This window comes from Dasypus novemcinctus, chromosome 23 (genome assembly GCF_030445035.2).
Source record: "Dasypus novemcinctus isolate mDasNov1 chromosome 23, mDasNov1.1.hap2, whole genome shotgun sequence".
In the NCBI taxonomy this organism is placed as follows: Eukaryota; Metazoa; Chordata; class Mammalia; order Cingulata; family Dasypodidae; genus Dasypus; species Dasypus novemcinctus.
The window spans coordinates 22,002,456-22,029,903 of NC_080695.1; the positions used below are offsets into that span (position 1 = coordinate 22,002,456).

General features: G+C 38.2%; 1 protein-coding gene across 8 annotated transcripts in view; it reads left to right on the forward strand.

Moving 5' to 3' along the window:
* The window catches only part of AUTS2 (activator of transcription and developmental regulator AUTS2), a 1,252,826-nt gene that overhangs the window by 522,835 nt on the left and 702,543 nt on the right, over positions 1–27,448 (forward strand). For 6 of the 8 annotated variants that reach the window (XM_058285964.2, XM_058285967.2, XM_058285962.2 and 3 more), the window contains one exon: positions 11,872–11,973. The exons of the other annotated variants lie outside the window; for them this stretch is intronic. In XM_058285964.2, coding sequence (XP_058141947.1) covers positions 11,872–11,973 — 102 coding nt within the window. The remainder of the gene's footprint in view (positions 1–11,871; positions 11,974–27,448) is intronic. 8 annotated transcript variants of the gene reach the window in all.

A 27,448-nucleotide genomic window follows, 5' to 3' on the forward strand; every position in this document is an offset into this window, starting at 1 on the left:
CATGGTTTCAGTACACACTGGCAAATTATCCTGCTGATTGCTGATTGAAAACAGTTGTTAATTCTCTACTTCACTAAATTCAGAGTGGAAAAACTTTCCTTAATAAAGAACAGATTGAGAAGATCCAAGACCTTACTGTGTGGGAATTAATGGCAGATGCATATACTGGTAGTTAAAATGTTTCATTAGATGTTAATGTCTTGCTGTGTTTTTAATTGTTCAGGAATTATCCTCTAGAATATTAAAACCATCTGTTTGTTATCATGATGAAACAGAATGCTTAAATAGTTATTTATTTGTGTTTCTTGTCTTTTTTGAGGGATAATCTGTAAAACTTTGATCTGTTTGCAGTTTAGGGAATTTAAAATATGGAAGTAAAAAATAATTATAAAGCACATCCATATCCCAGATAGCTGTGTGTGATTTCCCCCTACCTGCTGTACATGTTTTTTTCTGTATTTACTCTTTTACATTCTTACATTTTTTTTTTTCTAAAGGAGGATGAGTTGACTATATTTTCAAGATGTAATGAGAATGATCACAGAGCTGGATTGCTAGTTGATTTAACTATAAAATCATCCTTGTACATGGTGATTATTGTGCATTCAAGGTCAAGACAAAATTTAGATATTTGGAGGAATGAAGGAGAGCTAAAAGTTTAATTCTAGAGACTTTACTCCTACCTAGATCTGCATAACCACTAAGGACTTCGGAGTCAGGCTGGCATTGGCAGTAGTCCTGCCTCTGCTGTCTTCTGCCTTTGTAACTTTGTGACTTTGTGGAGATTAGTCTTTCTCAGCTTTGTTTTCTCTATCTGTAAATTGGAAACTACAACATTTAATTTGCAGAGTCATGACGACCAGAAATAATATGGGATTACATGGAGCTAATGAAATATTTTGGGTGCCACTGAGAATATATGTTAGCACTGTAGCTATAGGAACCAGGAACAAACCTTCATCTACTAGCCTTTGCCTTTGTGATGACAGGCAAGCATTTAAGTTTACATCCTCAAAAAAAAAGAAAATCTCAGTGGCATTTTTTTTAAAGACTTATTTATTCCCCACCACCACCCTCTTTGTTTGCACTCACTGTCTGTTCTCTGTGTCCATTCACTGTGTGCTTGTCTTCTCTTTAGGAGGCACCAGAAACTGAATCTGAGACCTCCCATATGGGAGAGAAGTACTCAAGCGCTTGAGCCACCTCAGCTCCCTGCTTTGTTGTATCTCTCATTTTCTTTCCTCTTTGTGGCTCCTTGTTGCATTATCTTGTGTCAGCTCACTGTGCCTGCCTGGTTGTACCAGCTGTCTTGCTCATCTTCTCTAGGAGGCACTGGAAACCGAACCCAAGACCTCCATTGTGGTAGGTGGGAGTTCAATCACTTGAGCTACATCTGCTTCCTGCATTTTTTTAAGGAGGTACCAGGGATTGAACCTAGGACCTCTTGTACATGGGAAGCAGTACTCAGACACTGAGCTATACCCGCTTCCCCTCTAGTGGCATTGTATCCCTAGTTAACGTTAAAATCTGTAGGTCTACAAAGGAGAAAACTAACCTCTGCGTGGGATCCCAATTTATGCCTCCAAGGGCCTAGTATGAGTCTGCTCATCTTTTGAATTAGGAAAAATTAAGTTCTTTCTATGTAAATATATGCATGTCAACTGAAATAATGCCTAGAAATGGAAAATAAACATGCTTGTATCTTTCTGAATCTTGAAGAAATGCTGTGTTTAGGTCAGGAACAGTTGATAGTTGGGAAATACATGATTCTGCATGTAAGCTTCCTTTCCTCTACCTACCCTTGTTCAAAATCATATTATTCCATTCCTTAGGTCTATTTTGCCTAGGTTAAAAATGAGGAGGCTTTATAACTTTAAGTCTTTTGAAACTTAGTGAAAATAACTGAGTGAAGATGGTCCTAAACCCAGATTCTCTAACTCAGATTCCTCAGGGGCATGCAGATATGCAAGTAGGTCATACAGGGCAATGTAGTGTATGGGATGCCATTGACACTGTAGTACAATGACCCTGTGTAACTGTGGGGTTAATTCAATTAGTGTTCCTGTCTCCAGGAATACATCCCCTTGCTAAATGAAGTACACTAGAACTGAATGTCATATAAACCATTTCTTTACAATGTGAGAAGAACAAACTTATACAGTTTCCATAGAAAGCACCTTCTCGTTTAAAAATTGACCATAGATAATATCTTTACTTCTGTAATCAATTGGGATTCTTTTGTAAATGTTTGTTTTAAAAGAAATCAGTGTAAATTTTCAAATGTTTTGCCATTGTAGATTGTGTTGGAAGAAGGCTTTTGCTGGATTGATTTTAAAAGAATAAGAAAAATTTTTTTTTTCTTTAAAGCACATGTTAAAAGGTAAAATAAATAAGGATTTTAAACGCTTCTCATTACCCAAATTACTTCCAAGTGGCAATTTCATCAATAAGTATGTATAATACTAAGAGAGCTGTTAACTTCTCTTGGTAATGGTTTTTGACCTTTAACTGAACAAGTATTTTTGAAATTCTCAAATGCCAGGATGAAGATTTATTAAACTAACTGTAATTATATGCTACTTTACATTTTATAATCCTATAGCTGATTGTCTAAAATATCTTAAATTACATATGATCAGTGTTTCAAGAACAAAATTGGCAATAGAACTTTTTGAAGCATAAGAAATCTAAAGACTGATTTTGTATGATCACAAAACCTACAAGTTTAGTTCATAGTATGACCCAAGGAATGCCAAACACTTTCTGTTCATTCAGTCTTTTCTCTTTAATCCCATTCTTGTATATATATATTTTACCCTTATAGTTATTTAGACTTTGTTTTTGGCCAACAGGGAGAAGTCAGGTTGCCTTTTGTCAACATAATTCAACCTAAAAATAGTACCCAAGTTGTATATAGAGATGTGAACTATATATCAAGCTCTGCTTTCTTATACTTCCATTCTCTTGCCTTCACATTATTAAGTTATGAAGAAATAGTATCGTAATAGGGTCTTGGCCCAAATCATAGAGAGTAGCGTTGCAGTTCTCTTAATAAGCAGTAGAACATTATTAAGTTCTACTGCCTGGGTTGAGAGTATATTCTGGAAGTATATTGAAGTTGGTCAGATTGCCCTTGACTGTGTTAATTGCTTTTTGTTTGTGTTTGAGACTGTGTAGTTAGAATAATTTTGGCTTATTTTCCTGTTTTATTAACTTCCATTGTTTTCTACTGTTGTGAAGTCCACTGAAACCCTTAAAATGTTGAATAATGTATGTCATTATCAAGTGGAAGTGCTTCAATAATTTTCATGTTCCAAGTTAACAATACTACCTTCAAGTCATTGCCTTTGTGATAATACCTTAAATACTGGAAGAGAACTTATATGAATAAATGACCTTCTAAAGTCCAAGGATATCCAGGAATCATGTGTGTAATTTTGCATTAACAAAACTTTTGTATTTCCATTGGCATGATTTTATAATATATAAATTTAGAGGAAATTTCTCCTTGTCTTGACTTTTTAAACCTATTGTAGTAGGCAGAATTCTTGTCCTCTACTGCACCTATCCTGGATAATTCCTGGGTCTTTGAATATGACACATTTTACTCTTACAATTAGGTTATTTTATATGGCACAGTTAAGACAGAAAGATTATCAGGGATGAGCCTAATCTAATCAGGCAAGCCCTTAAGAAGGAGAGATCTGGGAAACGGACTTTGGCCCAGTGGTTGGGGCGTCCGTCTACCATATGGGAGGTCCGTGGTTCAAACCCCGGGCCTCCTTGACCCGTGTGGAGCTGGCCATGTGCAGCGCTGATGCGCGCAAGGAGTGCCGTGCCACGCAAGGGTGTCCCCCGCGTGGGGGAGCCCCACGCGCAAGGAGTGCGCCCGTGAGGAGAGCCGCCCAGCGTGAAAAGAAAGAGCAGCCTGCCCAGGAATGGCGCCGCCCACACTTCCCGTGCCGCTGACGACAACAGAAGCGGACAAAGAAACAAGACGCAGCAAAAAGACACCAAGAACAGACAACCAGGGGAGGGGGGGAAATTAAATAAATAAATAAATCTTTAAAAAAAAAAAAGAAGGAGAGATCTCTTCCTGGAGTAAGAAATCAAACTGATGAAATTATTTTTTAAATAAATAGCTTTATTGAGGTATAATTTACATACCCATTATAATTATAAATCACCCATTATAATTTTACAATTTAATGATATTTAGTAAATATAGTTTTTTTTTAACATTGCCGTCATCTAAAAAATTTCCTTGTGCCCATTTGCAAGTTGATGGAACCTTATATTCTTGAGAAAAATTCCATCAGAGCTTGGCGAACTATCCTTTAATTATCCATAAATTCAGTTTGTTGTATTCATAGTTGGGTACATCATTCCTTTTTTAGTTTCCTTATATCAGATTTTGGCAAAGATTAGCTTTTCATATATTTTTATTTTCTGGAACAAATTTTGTTAAATCTTTAAAATTTTAAACTTTACACTACTTGGTTTTGATTTCGAAAAACTTAAATTTGTAATCATATTTTCATCTCTATTTTGATTTTTACTTTTCATCTCTTTTTATACCTAGATTTGTGAATTAAATCTCTTTTATCTTTGGGTGTTTTCCCCCAATTATAATCTAGTTTTTTGGTACCATTTTAATTTCCATCATTATTTACTTTTCATTTTAAGATTTTCCTTACTCTTATTTCCCTGTAGTTTTTTTATCTTATTTCTTTTTGCTCTTTTTAAAATTTCTATAATTAGGTGTTTATTCCTGTTTTGTACTATTTAATTAAAAAATGCATTAAGTCCATGAGCTATTAACCATTGACAGATTTTACATCATCCTGTGTGTTTTAAATTTTACATATTTATAATTTTCATATTCTTAGTTTTTCAGTGTCGCACTCATCGTTTCCTGTTTGATGCAATTATAATTTTGGACAGTTTTGGGGTTTTTTAGATCTCTAGGTGATACGGCTGTTTAGTTGTGTAAAATGTCATTTATTTTTATTGAAGTCAGATTAGGCTGTTCATGTAATTTCTAAAATTTACTCTGATTTTCTTTTTTTTTCTTTTTTTGTCTTAAAGATTTATTTGTTTATTTATTTCTCTCCCTTCCCCCCCTCCCCCACCCCAGTTGTCTGTATCTATTTGCTGCATGTTCTTTGTCCACTTCCATTGTGGTCAGTGGCACGGGAATCTGTGTTTCTTTTTGTTGCGTCATCTTGTGTCAACTCTCCGTGTGTGCGGCACCATTCCAGGGCAGGCTGCACTTTCTTTCTCACTGGGTGAGAAAGTGCACCCTTGTGAGGTGCACTCCTTGTGCGTGGGGCTCCCCTACGCGGTGACACCCCTGTGTGGCAGGGCACTCCTTGCATCAGCACTGCGCATGGGCCAGCTCCACACCGGTCAAGGAGGCCCGGGGTTTGAACCGTGGACCTCCCAGGTGGTAGGCGGATGCCCTTTCCACTGGGCCAAGTCCACTTCCCTTACTCTGATTTTCTCTGTAACCAGAAGGCATCACTGATTGGTGATAATGTCTCATGGATACCCTAGAAGATGTAGTCTCTTTTTGTAAGTTACCAAATTTAGTATATATTAGGCCTAAGTGCAAAAAATTTTTTTGAACATCTATATCCTTTTTTGCTGTTTATTTACCTACACATTAGTAGGATGTTAAAGTCTCCCACCTTCTGCTGATTTCTTTTATTATTTAAAATATTTTTACTTTTTGTTACCAACATGTAATTGTATTTAACAAAAGTATTATAGGTAAGAGACTGTACCTTTTATAAAATGATGTCTTTGACATGACTTTAGCCTTTTATTTCTACCTTTTTGCCTCCCTCCCCCTTTCTTTTACAAATAATTAGAAGTCCTTGACAAATGTTTGGGTCTGAATTCATTCGTTCGATTATCTCAACACAAACTAGATGCCCATGTTGTTTTTTAATGGAATTTTAATCCATTTATATTATCATAACTAATAAACTAACCTTATTATTTTGTTTTCTTGATGTTTCCCTTAATTTTTCCTTCATATCTCTATCATGGCTTGACTCCTTTTATATTTGATGGTGATTTAGAAGGCAAGTATTTTTTACTTTTAAACTTTACTAATGGTTAGCTTTAAGATTATCAAATACTTACTTAAAACTCTTTATCAACAACAATAACAAGATAATAACTTCTATTTATATTATCCCAGGGAAATTTTGCTTCCTTTTATTCTTTGCTGTGTTCTACTTTCCAGAATTTGTTTTTCATTTCTTTAAAAATTTTGGTTTTTCTTTTCAACTTTGTAATTTTATTCATAGTAGTTATTTTCCTGTTAACTTATTTCACTGTGTCAAGTTTTCATTAAATTCTTTAGTCTGATTCATGTGTCTCTCTCTTATTTGGAATACCTTTTAAAGGCTAAGAAATAAATAATAAAACATTTCATCTAATCCATGAAACTCTCCAATTTCAAAATGAAAATTTGGAGACTTTTGTGATTTTGAAAAAACATTTTGCTAATGAGATTAAAGATTTGCTGCTTTGATAGTAGTGAAGTCTTACAGGTGTGTTATGAAAGTTCGCTGAAATAAAGGGGTTACGTTTATTGACACATTTTTAAAACCAATAATAGAGTTCATTTAGATCTCTACAGGAAAATGTGGCTATCTTAAATGGGATATCTGCTTCTCCAAGGAACCAAAACTGTGGAAGGAGATTACTTTTGGCAGTGGCAGAGTAAAATACTTATTTTTCTGTATTACACTGAATAATTCACAACATCCTCTCAATTTCCAGGCATTTGTATATCTTCTCCAAGTACTTTATCCTTTTGTAAATTTTGTGTGAAAGGTTAATGATTCCTGCTGGGCATAAAGCCTCATGGATCTCCCTGTACTCAATTTTTAAAGAATGGCAGAGCCTGGCTCACAAGTGCTTGGCAGGTGTGAACAGAATTGCTCCACCTTCATTCAGCCTAGAATTTTGTTATATGTTCATTTGCACTGATAAAATCATGGAACATTATTTTTCTAATTAGCCATTACTAACAATTAACTCTTTAATGAGATCACAGTTTCAGTGTTTGGAGAATATATTATGAAATTTAGTGAAAAGCAAACTGGTTTCTTATATTTTATAAAAGATGTTAATCTTTTTGACAGAATTGCTGCCATTCATGCCAGAAACTAGTTTCCTTCCATTCTGCATGTTTTTTTCTAATTCTGATGTCTAAATTATGCAATATTCTAATGAGAGAAAACTTCTGGAATTGGAAAATGGGTTACAGTCATTTTTAAGTAAATGAAGTCCTGAGGTATTTAAAAACTGGTAGTAAGAAATATCATTACATCAGTTATAGCAAAAGCTTTCTTATAACAGAACATACATGGATGCTTGGATAAATCAATGCAAGCAGATTGATTTTTCTTAGGTCTTTAAATGTTTAAGCCAGCACCTGGCCTTTGCATTGTCTCTTGATTGTAGATAATAGCTGGGAATTTCAGGTGAAGGATTACAACTTCTGAGTTAGTTATGCTACCCCAAATGCTCCACTGGATGTGGCTAAAAATGTCAGTTTGAAAATGTATTCATGGGATTAGGAATGAATACTTCTTTGCCTTAAATCTTGTGGTTTAGCTTTAGTACTTATTGTAGTCAGTCCATTTCTTTGAAATATTGAGCTGTCTGACAGCTTAAAATCCTAAGTTTCCTTTAAGCTTGAGCCTGGCTTTGGAAAAGAAGCGGGTAGTGCGGGGGTGAATTTTATGGAAGGCTCTCTGAAGGGTATTTGCTAAAGTGCTTTTGCTGGCAGGACACAGGGGAGGCTAAAAGCTGTTTCCTTTCAGCCCTTCTTGAGTTTTGCTTTCAATGTCTGCCCTTTGCCTAGATCAACATTTAGTGAGATAATTTAGGCCAGGACCACTGAAATTTCTTGTTGGACCTTGTTGAAGTAATTGTTTTCCTTTCATAAAGAAGCACAGAAGAGGCCCAAAAGTAAGGTCCAGCATTTTTTAAGCCAGTTGGATATTAGGAAAAGCCTTGATATTCTTATATTCTTAATTTCCACTTAGAGACGAATTTCTCATCTAAATTTCAGAGCTGAGTTTTTATAAACATTTCTTGATCAAAAGTCACTTAACTAGATTCCTTTCTTTGTGAATGCAGTTGGGTACCACAAATGTCTTAAAAATATGTTAAGGGCGGCGGACTTGGCCCAGTGGTTAGGGCGTCCGTCTACCACATGGGAGGTCCGCAGTTCAAACTCCAGGCCCCCTTGACCCATGTGCAGCTGGCCCATGCTCAGTCCTGATGCGCGCAAGGAGTGCCCTGCCACGCAGGGGTGTCCCCCACATAGGGGAGCCCCACGTGCAAGGAGTGCACCCCGTAAGTAGAGCCGCCCAGCGCGAAAGAAAGTGCAGCCTGCCCAGGAATGGCGCCACCCACATGGAGAGCTGACACAAGATGATGCAACAAAAAAGAGACACAGATTCCCGTGCTGCTGGCAACAACAGAAGAAGACAAAGACGATGATGCGGAAAATAGACACAGAGAACAGACAACTGGGAGAGAAATAAATAAATAAATAAATCTTTAAATATATGTATATATATGTTAAATGGAGAATACGAATATTCTGCAGAATCATTATTTCCATGTTAAATTTAAACATCTAAATGGACACCAAGAATTAAAATGAAGTGAGCAGTCAATAGAGACAATGGATCTCTTGCCTAATTCTGAGCAAATCATTTGCTCTATATGTTTCTTCATTCATAAATTGGAGGTAGCTTTACATGCCGTTAGTTAAACTCAGTGGAACAATGGGATAAAGTTGTGACAGTATTAATCCTAGAATTAGAGGGCCCAGACTGCACACAGATTTCATTATCAGTGTATCTGTATTTAAGAATTGGGGGAAGCAGATATGGCTCAAGAGATAGGGCTTCTGCCTACCATATGGGAGGACCTGGGTTCAATCCCTGGGGCCTCCTGATAAAAAAGAAAAAGAAAACGTCTGGCTGTGTGGCGAGCCAGTGCCTGCATGGCAAGCTGAGTACCCACATGGGAGCCAGTGTCCACACAAGTGAGTCATGCAGCAAGATGGTGACACAACAAAAGAGAGACAAAGAGTCAAGGTGAAGCGCAGCAGAAACCAGGAACTGAGGTGGCACAGGTGACAGGGTACCTCTCTCCACATCAGACGTCCCCAGGATCTAATCCTGGTGAATCCTAGAGGTGAAAAAATGAGAAGACAAAAAGAGAAATAGATTTAGAAGATCACACATCACATGGACTCAGATAGCAGAAACAACAGGGAAGGGAGAGGAAGAGGGGGGAAAAGATTTGACCTTTGAAAGCTTTAAAAATATAATTATCAAAGGCAATTAATGAAGAAAAACAATAAGCTAGCTAAAAACTTTGGAGTTGTATTTTTAAAAAATAATTGTAGAATGAAACAGCTATTCAAAGACCCTAGTGGCGGATATAAGATCTGAGCTCTGAAAACAACCTTGACCTCAGAAGTACAGAGAAGGTGAGGGTGAGCATTTCAGACATAGGAAATCTGGTATGAAAAAGGGCAAGGCAGGAATGGACATGTTCAGGAAATTGAGAGAAGATGATGTTCATTTTAAATTAAGTCCCCTTTTATTATAAGTTTAAAAGTGAATAAGAGTGTGACAATATTCTGAACTTTTATTTCATAGCAATAATAAAAGCCTCATATAGTTTGCAACTGAATTAACTTAGAATTAGCAGGTTTAGCATTACTTTAGGTGAAAACTAAGTTCTTAGAGACTCAGGAGGGTACAAAGTAAAATTAGTATCAATTTTCTGGTCTCCATTAAAGACGATTTCCTATAGAAAGGGATTTTAGAAGAGTGGTAAAAGTGGATTTATTTATTTATTTATTTTTGTTAAAGAGTTATTTATTTTATTTCTCTCCCCGCCCCCACCCCGGGTATCTGTTCTCTGTGTCTATTTGCTGCATCGTCTTCTTTGTCCACGTCTGTTGTCGTCCGCGGCACGGGAATCTGTGTTTCTTTTCGTTGCATCATCTTGTTGTGTCAGCTCTCCATGTGTGCGGTGCCATTCTTGGGCAGGCTGCACTTTCTTTTGTACTGGGCAGCTCTCCTTATGGGGCGCACTCCTTGCACGTGGGGCTCCCTTACGTGGGGGACACCCCTGCATGGCAGGGCACTCCTTGCGCGCATCAGCACTGTGCTTGGGCCAGCTTCACACAGGTCAGGGAGGCCCAGGGTTTGAATTGTGAACCTCCCATGTGGTAGATGGACGCCCTAACCACTGGGCCAAGTCCGCTGCCAAAAGTGGATTTATAGAGAGCTTGGAAGTGAACATCTCCTTTGATAAGATGTTGGGGTAAATGACTTGGTGGAATGGACAAAAGAGGGATCTGAATTGTAATTTTTAAGTGGCATATTTAAAGGTACAAGGCTGTTGATTTAAACTCAGTCTCCATTCACTTTGGTTACATTGTCCTCCTTGGCTCCAGAGCCACTTAAAAACCTACAGGCAAAAGTTTTGCCACCTGTCATTTGTTCTGCTCTCTGAAGTTCTCTCCTGCCCAGGAAAATGGGTCTTGTATTTTGTTGGAGACTTTCCATGTTCTAATCTGTATACCCTCTATAATGTTTCTTCCTATTTCCTCCTAAAAGGAACTTTGAGTTTCAGATATGATACCTTCTGATCATTTCCTGGCATATTGCTTTCCCTGCCTTTGCTTTCTGCCATTTCCCCATTGGAGTGCCTTCCCCCATCCTCTCAGCCATATGAGATCAGTCTACTTTTAAAATCCAAGGCCTCAGAAATCACCTCTTCTCTGAACTTCACTGGCTCCTTTTTGATTTTCATTTAGCATGTATTTCCTTGTTGTTGTTATATCTGCTTGTCTTGTACTGCCTTTCTCTTGCTATATTGGGAACATTATGAAGGGAACTGAGAACATTATGAAGGAGCTTTATTTTAAAACCTGAATCTCAGTGTTTGGGTCTTCTGCAAATATGGGTGGTGACGTATCATAGACTAATGGTCCACATGTGTGACTCAGAGAGACTAATGCTTCCCAATTTTGTGTTACTCATTTTTCATGGAAAATCAGAGCTGGGTAAATGTTGGAAAGCACTGGAATGTAAGCCCTAAAAGATCAGAGACATTTTTTGTTGGTGCCTTTAGCATGTTTTCTCTCTGGCACTTAGTACCTGGCGCAAAGTAGGCAGTTAATACATATTTGTTGAATGAGTGCTGACTTAATTTACCTAAACTGTGGGTCTTAATCTGGTACTTTTAAATGCCTGACAGGAGACCTCCAGAGCGTTGTCTCAAAAAGCAAGATCATAAGGTCATTTAGTGTCTTCTCAGTGGTTGAAGGATAACACGACAGCATCTCATCATTTTCTCACAAAGAAAACAATCTTTTAAAAATTGTTTTATTGTTTCTTTGCTCAGAAGATGACAAAAGAAATAAGGCTGGAAACCACAGTTGAGTTAATCTGGCTTTAGTTTATTCAGTGTTTTTTTTTTTTTAATCTTTTTAAAATTGTTGAATAAAAAATCACAAAGGAACGAAGAAAAAATATGGAGGAAGACTACTTTCTAAGATTCATCGACTTTGGTTAGGCTTTTCAGATGTTTATTTAATGCCTGCTCACTCTTTTCTCTTAAACTTTTTACTTATTCTACCCTCTGTGCTTTTTTCCTATGGCAGTGTACCATGGCACTATTCAAAAATGAAAAGAAAGTCAAAGGTCAGGACCTTCAATTATTCATTTTTGACAAGGCTCAAAGAACAGGTGCTAAGAAACAGTTGTGTAAGGAGACTGCTGACTCCTTTTTGCTCTTCTCTTTTGCCTTTAGCTCAAACCAGGGCAGAACAGCTGCAGGGACAGTGACAGTGAAAGCGCCAGTGGAGAATCCAAGGGCTTCCACCGGAGCAGCTCTCGGGAACGACTCAGCGATGTAAGTTAAGAAGAGACAAAAATAAAAGCTACCAGACCACACACCCCTTGAGTAAGGTCTCAGTTCCCCAATAGTCTTAGTTCACTATGCATAGCGAAGACTTGCAATTGACCCTTTTGGTGTACAGACGTTTGAGCCATCCATTTGTAGTGTCATTCTACTTTATAGTTTTACCTAAAATGTGTTTTAACAAATTACAAGTTAGGTAGGAGTGTTTGTCACTTTAGAAATAACAATAAAAAGAAAAGGATAATACTTTTAATTTCAGTGTTACAAATGGAAGGAGTTGTCAGACAGTGCTACAACTGGGAGATGGCATCATTTAACTATGGACTTTTTATAATTTCTGTGGAACTGGTAACAATCTCTTTCTGTCATTTTATTACTTTTGGGAAGATGACCACTTATTTGGTGAGAGAAGGAATTATTAAATTTCTTGACCCATTTCTGGGAGGGGGTAACCTTGAGAGAAATACTACCTCCCTTGAGGGGTCTGTCAGCAATCCGGACCTGGCTTTCACCAGTCTCCAGCCTTCTATCCACCAACAGGACAGATTTCCCCTTGCCACTCCTGAAAACCACCTGGCTCTCTTGGAACTTCTTGCCTTCTGTCTGTATACATCATAAATCATTATTCTGACCTATCTTTCCCCCTGAGAGCAGGACTTGGAAATGCTCTTATAAAATGGATAGACAGAAATTTTTATTATTGACACCAAGAAGGCAATGTTAACAGATTAAGTGATACGCTGCCATGAAAGAAAGAGGCAGCAGTTCAGAGTGGCTTGGCTCAAGAAGAGGTATGTAAGGAGCAAAAACCTTCACTTCCAGTCTTATTGTAATACTCTCACATGTAGGTCTTCATTATCATGTTCAAGATGGTTCATTGAAGAAAATATTCATATTTTTTTTGTTTTTTGTGTAAAGAAAAGAAATTAAACTTTACTAACATTCCATTTAATAGTGAGAGTAGTTCGTGTATATAGTTTATAAGTACTTGTGCCTTAAGAGTATATGCTCAAAACATTTTTTTTACTGAGAGATGTCTATAAACAAAAGCTTGGAGACCTCTGCAACACACTGAGTCCATTCTGTAGCAACAGCCTCTCATCCATCTCTCCATCAGCCAAGGTGGACATCCCTAAGACACATCCACCTTCCTACCTTCTCAGGAAAGTTTGTGAGTTTTAGGGTAAGATTTGATATATGGGATATTGAATTTTTACAACAATTAAGTGGAATAAAGTACAGTTATTTCTATAATATTCCTAATGCCTTAATTGTAGATCTTTTTTGCCCCTTCTTTCTGTCATATACTGTAAGTTGTATGAATAAAGGATACTAACTCAGTTTTGTGCTGTGCGTATGAGTGTTTCTGTGTGTAAGTGTGTGTTTCTTTGTATATTCATGTGTTTCATTTATTTTGTGATAGAACTGTGAATTATAATTGTAAAACCATTATAACTTTTCTTACCTACATTGTTGAAGACAGTACTTGAAATAATGTCCTTACGTTTTGATATGCTTTTAATACAAGATCTCATTGACTCTTGCTTATGGAAATCATTCCAGGGTTAAACACTATAAAGTGGAGAAATGAAAGCCACATCAGTTCAAGGGACAAGAGCACAATTTTGTATGGTTATTGAGATCTTTTGACTGGTTTCCCCAAATTCACTATCCATTAGATCAAAAGAAATGGGTATTTTGTGAGATATTCCAAGCATTTGGTAAGGTTTTCCTAAACCTGACTGTAAAAAACTCCAGCCAAATACATCCTTCATATATATAGGTCTGAGGTTGCAAAGTCTTACCTCAGACCATGAAGATCGAAAATCTGCTAAGTTGAAAGCCTTTGACAAGTCAGGCTACATGGTAATTTTTTAATACTACAGCAACACCAATGGTAGCAGTTTGATATAGTTATGAATTGCAAAAATAGATATTGGATTATGTTTGTAAACTGGTCTGTACCTGGGCATGATTAAATTATGATTAGAGCTTTGATTGGGCCATAGTAGGATGTTGAGTCCCTGCCCCTTGGTTAGTGGGGACTCACAGATAAAAGACATGGTCAAGGACAGGTTGGAGTTTTGCTGTTGGAGTTTTGAGCTGGAGCCCCAGGAAGTAAGCACACAGAGGAGCTTGGTTGTGAGGTAAGAGAAGCAAGCCCAAGAAGAGAGGAACCCTGAGCCCAGAGAGAAGAAAGCCCTGGGAGGAGAAAAAAGCCAGTTGTCTAATAGTCTACAGCTGGCCTTGTGGAGGGAGGCAAAGCCTTATAGTCTACAGCTGACCTTGTTGAGAAACTATAAGAGCTGAGCACAGAGAGAAATAAACTCTGGGAAGAGAGGAACCCAGGAAGCCTGAACCCTGGCAGAAGTCGGCAGCCATTTTGCTCCAACACATGGCAAAAATCTTTGGTCAGGGAAGTAACTGATGCTTTATGACCTGGTAACTGTAAACTTTTAGCCCAAATAAATACCCTTTATAAAAATCAACTGATTTCTGGTATTTTGAATCAACACCTCTTTGGCTGACTAATACACCAACCAACACGATATTTTAAAAAATATAGATGCATCCATATTTGATTGAAAGAGAACTAGTAATTAATTACTTCAATGACCTTAAGAAAGTGAGTTATCAGTTGAGCTAAAGACCAATACTGAGTTTTTTGTTTTTATTTTTTTAATACCTATGATATCTATCTTTAACATGATTATGCTTTCATCTACTTTAGTGAACATATGGAAAATAATTATAAACTTTTAATATCCTTTTCTACTAATTCTGTCATCTCTCATCTGGGTCTCTTTCTATTGAGTATTTTTTTCTTTCTCATTCTGGGTCATATTTTCCTGTCTCTCTTCATGCCTGGTAAATTTTTTTTTTTTTAAGATTTATTTTATGTACTTATCTCTCCCTGCAACCCCCACCATTGTTTGTGGTTGCTGTCTGTTCTCTGTGTCCATTTACTGTGTACTTTCTGTGTCTGTTCATATTCTCTTAGGAGGAACTGGGAACTGAACCCAGGCCCTCCCATGTAGAAGAGAGGTGCTCACCCACCTGAACCACCTCAGCTTCCTAGTTTGTAGTGTCTCTCATTGTCTTTCCTCTTTGTGTCTCTTTTTTGTTGTGTCATTTATTGAGTCAGCTCTCTGCACCTGCCTGCCATGCCAGCTTGCTTTCTCTGAAGGCATCAGAACCAAACCCAGGACCTCCCATGTGATAGGCAGGAGCCCAATCGCTTGAGCCACATCCACTTTTTAAATTGGATACCAGGCATTATGAATTTTATCTTTTTGGATGCTGGATATTTTTATGTTTTTTTGTTTCTGTAAATAATCTTGAGCTTTGTTCTGAGATAACTTACTCAGAAACACTTTGATCCTTTTGTGGTTTACTTTTAAGTTTTCTTGAGCAGGATCAGAAAAGCCTTTATAGTCTAGGTCTAGTTTGTCCTAGAGTCCTTGAGTACTCTACTCTAAATAGTCTGATGTATTACAAGATTTTCCCACTCTTGTCTGTTGTGAAACACAAATTATCCCCAACCATCAGCCCTGGGAAAGTTCTACCTGATGTTTCTGGTGACTCTCTCCCTTGCTTTGGGCAGTTTCTCACATATATATTTAAATTATCACTTAACTAAAGACTAGAGGAAACCCTTTCTGTAGCTAGCAGATTTTCTCTCTGTGTGCTGTCATCCTCTGCTTTGAGAGTTCTAGCTAGCCTCCCTAAATCTCAACTTAGTATTCTCAACTCATACAGCCTGTGGGTTGAAAACTCTCTAGTATATAAGCGGGAGCAATTTTAAGTGTCATCTTGTTTGTCTCCCTTCTCTCAAGCATTACTGTCTCCATTGACTATTGTCCAATTTCTAAAAACCTATGTTCCATATATTTTGTTCAACTTTTTAGTTGCTTAAAGTGGTAGAGTAAATTTGGTACTTGTTTGTTCATTGTGCCCAGTACTGTTTCTCAGCTAAGATTAAAAAAAAAATTCCCTTTACTCTTTCACCCACTTTGGTGACATTTTTAGATGCTTTTGCAGTTAAGACTACCCTCAAAGTGAGGCTAATCGAGATATTAAGTTATTCCAACTTTTTGTTATCAGATGGGCAAAAAAGATAAGAAGAAATAATTCCAGAGGAGCTGGAGGATTTGACTCACGAGTAAAACCTAAAAGACCCAAATGCGCTTGGCTTTTCTAAATTACATATTCCCAAACTCTACTGCCAGGAGGGATTAATTGGCCAGAAGGATTTGGAGATTGTCCATATCAAGGAGACATAATAACTTGTTTAGATTAGTCACTAAGGAAAAAGTTAAGTAAGTAAATATGTACATATTCCTGATGAGTTCTTCAAAGGGAAAAAGTACTGCTTTTGACTCTTTACAGAATTTTGCAATAGAAATTATCAAAACTTAGAGACTAAATGTAAAGACTTAAGTAAATCAGATAAAGCCTCATTTTGAAATGATCATGGGCACTGATTACAAACAGATTACTTTTTAATAGAAGTTTTGCAATTTATTTTGTTATTTATTATTGAACAAAGAACTTGATTTTTCTAAGCCTTGGTTCCTCCCCCTCCAAGGTTCCCCTGTTTTCTTGTTGCATGTGCTCATTGTCTGCTTCTTTTTGCTCGTTGTCTGCTTTTTAAATTATTATTTTGCTCATTGTCTGGTCTCCTTTGCTCTGTGTTCTATAATGCTGCCAAAGTTGTTTTCCTAAGAGGCTGAACTAGTAACTTACCTTTCTTTTTTTTTTTTTTTTTTAAAGATTTATTTATTTTATTTAATTCCCCCTCCTCCCCCGGTTGTCTGTTCTCTGTGTCTATTTGCTGCGTCTTGTTTCTTTGTCCGCTTCTGTTGTCGTCAGCGGCACGGGAAGTGTGGGCGGCACCATTCCTGGGCAGGCTGCACTTTCTTTTGCACTGGGCAGCTCTCCTTACGGGTACACTCCTTGCATGTGGGGCTCCCCTACATGGGGGACACCCCTGCGTGGTGGGGCACTCCTTGCGTGCATCAGCACTGCACATGGGCCAGCTCCACATGGGTCAAGGAGGCCCGGGGTTTGAACCGCGGACCTCCCATGTGGTAGACGGACGCTCTAACCACTGGGCCAAGTCCGTTTCCCTTACCTTTCTTATTCAGTATCTTTTAGTATGCCTCAAGAATGAAGTCCACACATCTCAGGGTCATATGCAGAGCCCTTTATAAGAAAGTGTGAAGCTAATGTTCCATCTTCCCTTCCTTCCTTCGTTTCCTCATTCTTTTACCTTATACTTTGTCCCTCTGAAACACTGATTTTATTCTTAAATATGTTCTTTGAAATCTTTCTACCTTTGTTTTTTAATTTTCCTTTTGCCAGAACTAGTGTTCACTTCTTCTAGCAAGCCCTTTCCAACATCCTGTGAAAGTAAGCTCCTGTAGTCCTTTATTCAAATGATTATATGGATATGACTCTTTCTAGTTTTTCTCTGAAAGAATTTTGGATCACGTTTTTAATTATAAGAAGCCAGAAAATTATTTAACACTTTTTAAATGTTCAATATTTGCTTTTTAAAATTTATTTTTAAAAATTTTAAGTACTTTCAAGGAATTGGAACATTTCAGAAAATAGTGAAAAGGGATTGAATTGTAAATCTTGTGCTGAACAGTTCTCTCATCTTACTGTTCTGTAGCTGTTCAGTCCATTTAATGTGATGAGATGTTTGTTCTGCCTGTTTTTTTTAAGGAGCTTCCGGGAATTAAACCCAGGACCTTGTACACTAGAAGCAGGTGCTCCACCACTGAGCTACATCTGCTCCCCAGTGAGAATTGTTGTTTTTTTTTTTTTCTATTTGTTTCTGTTGCTTTTAGGAGGTCCTGGGTATCAAACCTGGGACCATGTACGTGGGAAGCAAGTGCTCAACCACTTGAGCTACATCCATTCTCCTTTTCTGCTTATTTTTGAGAGGCAACATCCTCTACTCTAAATATCTCCAGTTTCAGGATCTTTATTGATTTATATTGCCATCCACCTATGTACCCCAACATCCATCTTTTCTATTCTCCCCATTTCTTCCTTCTTCCAAATCTTTATTGAGATTTTACTCTGTGCCTAGTCACACTAGTTACTGTTCAGGAGGAAACAGCCATTGTCCACACCATCAATGAGTTTCCCACATCTTTTTATTTAAGATGAAAATCTAATCTAGATCTGTGAAATACTCTGAATATTTTTTTCTCCTTTTTTTTTTAAATCTTTATAGATTTTGCCTTTCCTTGACAGTTTTTTAATGCATTTTTCCATTCCTGTTGCATATATTTATGAGTTTTCCTGGGTATGTCATTGTTTCAACTCCCCACAAATATTTATCAAATACCCTTAATGAGTTAGGTATTGTTATAGGCACTTGAAGTAGAACAATGCCCAAGATAAAGTCTGCTCTCATGAAGCTTCCATTCCAGTGCAGGGGAGACACAGTCAACCTATGAAGAAACAAATGCACTTATTTCTGATCTACTCTATGACATAAATAAAATAGTGATAGAAGTTATGCTTTTCTACTTTAGCTAGGGTGATCTGATAAGGCCTTACTGTATAGGTGACTTATTAATTTTTTTGTATTTTGCCATTCTTACTGGTTTAGTCTAGTTCATCTTCAGGATTAGGAGCTTAATCTGTGGGAAAGCAGAAAAAAAGAACAGAGATCCTTGCAGGAAGGGGATGAGAGGTAGAGAGAGGTTGGGAATGGGTAAACAAGAATCCAGGATGAGGATGAAGAGTGACTGTAGGTTGCACATTTGAACTGGCCTCAGGAATCCTTTTTCTTGACCTTGGCAGTCAGCATGCAGTAGGATCTCATGGAGGATGGTGGCAGGCAAGACCCTTTGCTGATAGAACACCTTTGCTGGGGGGAGAAACCCAGCCATCTGAGAAAGTAGCTCTGGCCCTCCTCACATCCAGAGTCTATGGATTCTCTATGTTCTGGTCCCAGAGTAAACACCGTGGGAGGTGGAAAGAGAAAAGAGGAGAGACTCACTTACCCAAGGTGAAATCATAGTCAGTACTGTCCCAGGCCTTATTGCTGTTGTTCTCAGTGATGGTTTTGGCCCAATTCAGTTTTCACTAGCTTTTGTCTGTGAGCCCATAGAACTGAAGTTGGCAGTGGAAGTGGTTGCAAGGGTTGTGCCAAAAGGTGGCAGGGACCTTTAGGCAGCTGTTCAGGCAGTAGGTTGGGCTGTACCTGTGGATCTGTGCTGACCCCACTGTGGACCTCCTTCCCAGTCACTCACCAGCTCAGCTTGACATGCATGGGGTAGGAACCTGTGGCCAGGCACATGAGAATGGCCTTCTCGGCCCACATAATCTGCTTCTCAGGGTTCAAACACCGTTACCTTTGGGGGGTCACATGCTCAGGTCTTCTGTGGCCCTGAGCCTGATGCCAGGGCCAAAGTATTGCTTGCCCAAGCAGAGTCAAAACTATGCAGTATAGGTAACATTTGAGCTGAGGCTGGAATAAGTAGACCCAGGTAGCTCTGTGACCATCTGGGGAAAGAACACTTGGGGAGGTAGAACAATAAGCTCTGAGGCCTGGAGTCAGGAGTAAGCATGGTATGTTTAAGTGAAATATAAAAGACCTGTGTGAGGGAACTGTAAGATGGCAGCAGAGTAAGGCACTCCTAGAGTCAGCTCCTGCAACAGGGCAGTGAGTAAACAGAGCTCTCTGGAGCTAGCTTAAACACCTGTTTGGGGGCTCCAGGAGGCCAGAAGAGCATCCTGCAACATCCTTGAAGAAATGGAAGGAGGAGACTGCCTATTTGCAGAGAAGATTCGTAAGTAGAGTGCTCCATGACCTGGAGGCTGGTGCCCATCCTCCACCAGAGGCACAAGCCGCCTCAGGAGCTGTTCCACGGCTGGAATTGAAAGCTCCACTTCCCCAAAATGGGAGGAAGAGACGGTTGGGCACCAAATTTCAGCTACTGATGAGTAAATTCAGCAGGCTACAGTATAATCTGAGAATAGCTAAAGTTTGAGCCTGCCCAAGTCAGAAAGAGGCCAGGGGACTACCATCTTAACTCCATGCCTGGCACGAGGGAAGGGGGCGAACTGAAAATCCCAGTGCTGGTGGGGACTAGTTTTTTCCATCCAGATCAGATTGAAGCTCTAGCCTAGTCCGCAGTGCCACCTCCACCTGGGAGGAAGCTGGGGGAACCTGTGCCAGCCTCTCCGGAATATTACTAGCCAAACCAGGGAGGCTGGTGATTATCCTATTCTGGTGGCACAAGCCACCCCAGGAGCTATTCTGTGGCTGGAATAAGAAGCTCCATTTTCCAAAAAGAGAGGAGGAAGAGACAGTTGACTGCCGAGTTTGGCTGCTGATTGGTAGACTCGGCTGGCTAAGATACAACCCTGGGAACAGCCAGGGTGTGAATCAGCCCAAGTCGGAAAGGCACTTGTGGCTGCCATTTTGACTCTGCCTCCTACCTGAGGGGAAGCCAGGGTGACCAAAAATCACAGTGACAGTAGGAACTGGTTTCTTTTACCCAGATTGGCCTGCAGCCCTAGCCCAGGTTTCAGCCCCGCCTGTAGCAGGGAGGAGGCTGGTGGGCCCTGCACCAGCCTATCCAGGTAACTGCAGGTAACTTCGGGTGGCACAGACTGAAAATCAAAAGTCTACCAAGGCAACTGTGGTCATCTTGGACTTGCACTGCAAGGCTTGCTGCCCACACCTGTAGCTCCATCCCCACTCCAAGCAAGGGAGAAAGGAACATAACGCTTCATTAGTCTCTCTGGGCAATTACAGTCTAGCCCTGCATGAGGTAGATTATTCCACACAGCTGTGACTCTGTCACTACTCCTGGCAAAGAAGAAAGTTGGAAGAAGCTTCATTGGTCCCTGGTGCAAGGAGGAGAGCTTGAGCCTCCACTGCTTACAGTACCAACTATATCCTTGGCTCCTACTGTACAACCAGCAAGGGAGAAAGGGCAGGAAGCCATAAACTAAGAGAAAAACTGCACCCAGAATAAATACTCGAGTAAGCCAGATGCCCAGACACCCACAAAAAATTACAATCCACCCCAAGTAACAGGAAGGTATAGACCAGGTTAAGGAACAAGATAAGCCTCCATAAAGGAGTTGAGACAACTAATCATAGATGTTCAAACAAATCTCCTTAATAAATTAATGAGGTGGCTAAAGAGATTAAAGATATTAAGAAAGCAGCTGTGGCTCAATCAGTTGGACTCCCTTCTATCAGCAAGGTGACACAACAAAAAAGGAGACAAGTAAAAATCACAGAGTGCAGTGAATGGACACAGGGAAAAAACAAGCCCCAAGAGGGAGGGGGGATTAAAAAAAAAAGACACTGGATGAACACAAAGAAAAACTTGAAAGCATATATAAAAAAATAGCAGATCTTATGGGAACGAAAAGTACAGTAAATGGAATTTTTAAAAAATTGAATCATAATAGATTTGAAGAGGAGGAAGAAAGGATTGGTGAACTTGAAGAATGGCCTCTGAAGAGAATATACAAAAGAACAGATGAAGAACAGAAAATATTGAACAAGTTCTCAGGGAACTAAATAACAGTAAAAGGCAGACGAACATACATGTCATGGGTGTCCCAGAAGAAGAGAAGGGAAAAGGGGCAGAAGGAATATTTCAGAAAATACTGGTAGAGAATTTCCCACCCCTATTGAAGAACATAGATATGCATGTCCAAGAAGCACAATGTACTTCCATCCAAAAAAGTCTGAATAGACCAACTCTAAGACACATACTCATCAGAATGTCAAATGCCAAAGACCAAAAGAAAATTCTGAGAACAGCACAAGAAAAGCAATGCATAACATATAAGGGATACCACATAAGATTAAGTGCTTATTTCTCACCAGAAACCATCAGGGCAAGAAGATAGTGGTATGCTGTATTTAAGATACTACAAGAGAAGAATTTACAGCCAAGAATCTTATATCTAGTAAGACTGTCTTTCAAAAATGAGGGTGAGATTAGAATATTCACAGATAAACAGAAACTGAGAGAATGTCTAAGCAATTGACCAGATTTTCAGAAATACTAAAGGGTGTGCTAGAGCCTGAAAAGAAAAGACAGGAGAGAGGGGCCTGGAAGAGAGTCCAGAAATGACGATTATATCAGTAAAAGTAAATAAAAGTGTCAAAAGAGTCGTAAAAAGAAAATATGATAGATAAAACTCAAATAGGAATAAATTTAACCAATGATGTAAAGCACTTGTATTCAGAAAACTGCAACTCAATGCTAAAAGAAATCAAAAAAGGTCTAAATAACTGGAAGAATATTCCTTGGTCATGGATTGGAAGACTAAATATCATTAAAATGTCAATTCTACTCAAATTGATATACAGATTCAATGTAATTCCAATAAAAATGCTACCAGCACTAAAAAAAAGAAAAGAAAAGAAAAGAAAACATAGTCATCAAATTTATTTGAAAGGGTGTAAGTAGTTCTGAATAGCCAAAAACATCATAAAAAGTAAAAGCGAACCCTCATCTCCAGACTTTAAATCATACTACCTAGCTATACTGGTAAAAACAGCATAGTACTAGCATAAAGACAGACACATAGACCAATGGAACCAAATTTATGGTTCAGAAACAGACCTTCATATGTATGGTCAATTGATTTTTGACTAGCCTATCAAACCCACACAGCTTGGGCAGAACAATCCATACAACAAATTGTGCCAAAAGAATTGAATATCCATAGCCAAATGAAGGAAAGAAGACCCATATCTCACACCTTACCCAAAAATTAACTCAAAATGGATCAAAAACCTAAAAATAAGAACAAGAACCATAAAATTTTCTAGAAGAAATTGTTGGAAAATATCTTCAACACCTGGTGGTAAGTGGTGGATTCTTAGATAAGAGGAGGACTGAGATGGACTATTCGTGTTTAATTTATGTAGAAGTTTTAATCAGCTTTACTGTAAAAGTGTGGAAATGTATAGAGTGGAGGATAACACACAGTGAGTAACAGCTAGTTTATAAATGGGGTGTGACTGAAAATGGTAGTCTAAGTATGTAAATGTCAATTGACAATGCTAGAAAATAATCTAGGAACTGAATAACATAGTAAAGCAAGATATGGATGAGAATTGTAGTTGACGGTACACATGCAAGAGTATCTTTTTTGAGCTAGAGCAAATGTACATTACTAACTGCAGGGTGTTGGGAATGTGGAGAAGCATGGATAAAATACAGCTGGAGTGACCTATGGACTGTGGTTAGCAGTAATAATATAATATTCTTGCATCTATGCTGAAGATGTACTTTGTTGATACTGAGGCGGTATGGAAAATGTGAGCCAATTTTACACTATGGACATGGTTGCAATCAGAAGATACTATCTTATCTGTAGCAAATGTTCCACCACAGTGTGGTTTGTTGATGGAGGGGTTTTGTTTGGGAATTCTGCACATGTGCATGATTGTTTTATAAGCTTACAACTTCTGTCATAAAAAACATATTTAAAAAATAATAATAGGGTGGGTTGGGGAGAAGTACACCAAATGTAAGATAAGGGCTATGATTAGTAGTAAGATTTTGGCAATATTCTTTCATTATTTGTAACAAACGTCTCGTGACAATGCAAGTTGTTGGTGGAGGTTGGATGTTTTCTTTGTAAGTTCACAACTTTATGCACTTAATATTTTATGTATGTTCATATATAAATGACATAAAGATAATAGGGTTGGTTGGGGGAAAATACTTTGGTTAGTAGTAATACTTTGACAATGCTCTTTAATCATTAGTTAAAAAAGGTTTAACAATAATGCAAGTTATTGGTGGTAGGATGAGTTATGAGAGTCCTGTATGATGTTATATTTGTCTGTTTTGTAAGTTCACAACTATTACTATACAATTATTGTTTATGAACGTTTATGTATGAGTGATATACTTCAATAAATAATTTTAAAAAATAAAAAATAAAAGCCCCGTGTGGCTAGAGTATAGGGAACTAGCACAGGGGCTGATTCCAGAATATCTTCTACAACCAAGTCAGGAGGTTAGGGATTACTTAAGAAGCCACTGGAAGATTTTAAGAGAAATGGAGTTACAATTTTTATGTTAAAATTTTCACTTTGCATTTTATATAAAGTACTGCAGATGAAGTTGAGAGCAAGAGAGGAATCAGGGAAAGAAACCAGCAAGCTGTTGAGTAAAGCTGAGAGTTGGTAACAACTTGAACTGAGTTATAACAGAGGGATGAATAAAGTTGCAAGTGCTATATAGCATTTCCACACTTGATACCTTTTTCAAGTTTTTGTCCCCATTTTTACTTGAATTCCCTTTGTAACTAGAAGTTCATTTTCCTCTTCAAATATATTTTTGCTTCTCTTTTTGTCACATATTAGTAATTTTATCTCTAAGTTACATCTCTTAGGGTTGGGATTCCACATTCTTTTAATTGTCCTTATGTTTTAGAATACTACAGGAAAATTTATAAACCAGCTTGTTTTGTGACTCTTGCAAGAAACCTACTTGTCCATGTGATTCCTAGCAACTACCCTTTCCCAAGGAAGGAAAGCATAAGAGGGAGGTGGGTGCACAGGGATGTCAGAAAAAAATTGGTGATTTGGAAGAATTTTAAAATATTCAATTTAAATTAGCTCTAGGATCAGACTACAGATTCTCAGCTGGGGGCAAGTACACATCCATCCTGTACTCAGGGAGGTGTAATAGTTGCCAAGGCTTCTCTGTATAGATCTGTAATGAATGGAGCACACCCATTTTAGATGGGTAATCAATTTTGAAATCCCTCATTGCAGGTAAGCTGTTGAAACAGAAATGTTAACTTTATGAGTTTAATGAATATCCTCAAAGGTAGCTTAATGACCGAAATGCAAAAAAAGGCAGATAAGGGTGGGGGGGCATCAGAAAGAGGAGCATGACCATTTAATGAATATCCACTTGCAGGTTTGAGTATCCACAGCAATATTCTCTCTCCTGGAAAAAATCTTTCAATGCGTATCCCTTACTGTTCCTGCTGCCTGTGGTAGCACGGAGATTGAGGAACAGTGTGTTGAGAAGAAAGCTCTTATTTGCAGCATGAGATACAGGCAAGTCCTTTGCAGAGATTGCTGGAGTAGTGGTCAAATCTGCAAAGAAAACAGCAGAATGAAAAGACTATGTTAAACAGAAGATGTCTTATAATGAACCCAGAAGTCACATATTAGATAGCCAGCTGACTACCATTACTTCATATTCCTATCTCCTCATTCACACTGCTACATATGTTCTCCTACCCTATTTTCTCGGCCCCTCTACAGCTCTCATTTCTAACTACCACATTAAAAATATAAATGAATTGGTGATTCTACCGCTTAAAGAAATAAGTGAAGCCTTTTTCATTCTTCATTGAGAGCATTTGCCTAAATATGAATATATGGTATAATTTAAATGCTCATAGGAATGTTGGTGCATTCTCTCTCTCTCTCTCTATATATATATATATATACATACATATAAGTGTGTGTGTGTGTATGTGTGTGTAGAGATATATCTTTTATTTTTTTTCAAATAGCTCTCAGCCTTTCAAGTCTCAGTTTGACTTGTAGCCTTTTCTGGATTCTATTGGCACTTCTACTTCACAGTTTGGACAGACTTTGCCTTAATTCTCCAAGCAAGAAAAATGGAAGACTACTTCTTACTAGTAATTGACTGGAAAAATTCAGAATGTTGAAGTCAATTTGTTGTCTTCGCAATCACCCCAGCTTAAGAAGCATCTGTCACATAGTTATGGCAGTCCCAGCATTGCCACCTATCTGCTTTCCTAGGCCTTTTACCTCTTGATATCTGTCTCTTCTCCTACAATATGATAAAGCTCTACCAACCCATGAATATACATCTGTAAATGAATCACTGAATAGCATCATGCATTTCAAACAATATCAAAGATGCTTCTTTTTTGTAGCATAATTTGTGGTTGCCCATGGTTTGGAAGTGTTCATGTAATTTCTGGAAAAATGTTTTCAACTATCAAATATTTGTAAGCTATATTTAGATACAGATTTAGATTAGGCATATATGGCTGAGATTCTTTTTGGGCCTGTTACTAACCTTTTGGATGTCAAGCCTTAGTGCCGTGATGCTTGTTTTGAGTTATCATTCACATCCTGTCTTCTGCCATTTTGCTGGCCTCAGAACTTCTGTTATATATATACTCTGCTGACAGAGTCTTATTTATGGTTAGGGTTAGTAGGCCACTGAATGTAAGCACATAGCCACAATCTTGGGGTTGTAGAACTGGTCAGGGGAAATCTCTTTCATAAATGTTATTTCTGTTCAAACCTTCCACCTGTGATTGAAGGGAGCAGGCAAATGGCTGAGAAAAATATGGTGGCAAGGAAGTAGGAGAAGAGGAAATGTCTTTAACATGGACATTTGTGAAAGTAAATTAAGTCTTTCTACCCAGTTCAGAAATAATGATATAATGTCACAAATCTCTTCCCTTTTAAAAAAAAAAATTGAGTACAGTGGGTTGACTCTGGATAGCTTCTGATTAGAAGATTCTCTATACTTTCTAGCAAATGTTGAAATTCCAATGGATCGTTAATGTACACAGGGATCTAGTGTTCCTTCACATGTCTGTCTGTGTTCGTGCGCTTGTGTGACTGGGAGGGAGGATGTTATAAAGCAGGGTGCTTAAATGCTTTGTTGCATTATGTTAATTCCTTGGCTGTGCAATCAAATTCATGTCGTAATTAAAGCTGTCAGTTGGAAGGCAAGCCAATCGCCACGAAAACACAGCATAACAAATGAAGTGAAATGATTCTGCGTGTAGCTATACAATGCTTCGCCAGGCATGAAATTAAATAAGTAATTTGATGTTGACATCAGAAATTGAAATGATACCCACTGTTCCCTCATTCAGTCAGACCTGCATAAACAATAGCCAGAACAAATATGCACAACAAAACCCTCTTCTCCACCCAGCTCCCTGAGTAATATACAATATATATGCAAAATGAGTGTAACAGAGCTTTCTAGGACCTGGAGAATGTAATTTTCTTTGGTATACAATAAGATGATTTATATGTGGAGGTGGGGAAGTAAGTTTGGTGTAGTGCTTCCCTGGGATAAAATACATTCGCAGGAAGGAAAAAAATAAAAATAAATAAATCCCGAGGTTGCTCAGAATAACTCATCTTAAAATGAGTTTGCCTCATAGAGGCATGACTCCAGGCTAGTGGAGACCTACCTTGATTTTTGCCTTCCTCTGTTCCATGGAGGGCTGTGGGTGCCAAAAACTGGTGATGTTGTCATGTGGCTAATAACTAGGATGAGATGCTGTCTCCATGACAACTATGGATCTCCCTCCATATCCTTTATGGGATCAAGAACATAGCAGGATATTTTTTAAAGCCAAGTCCAATGTATGAAGTCCCACTTCTGTGATGCTTTATTCCTTCCTGAGCTTGTCTGAAACACTATGATGAAAA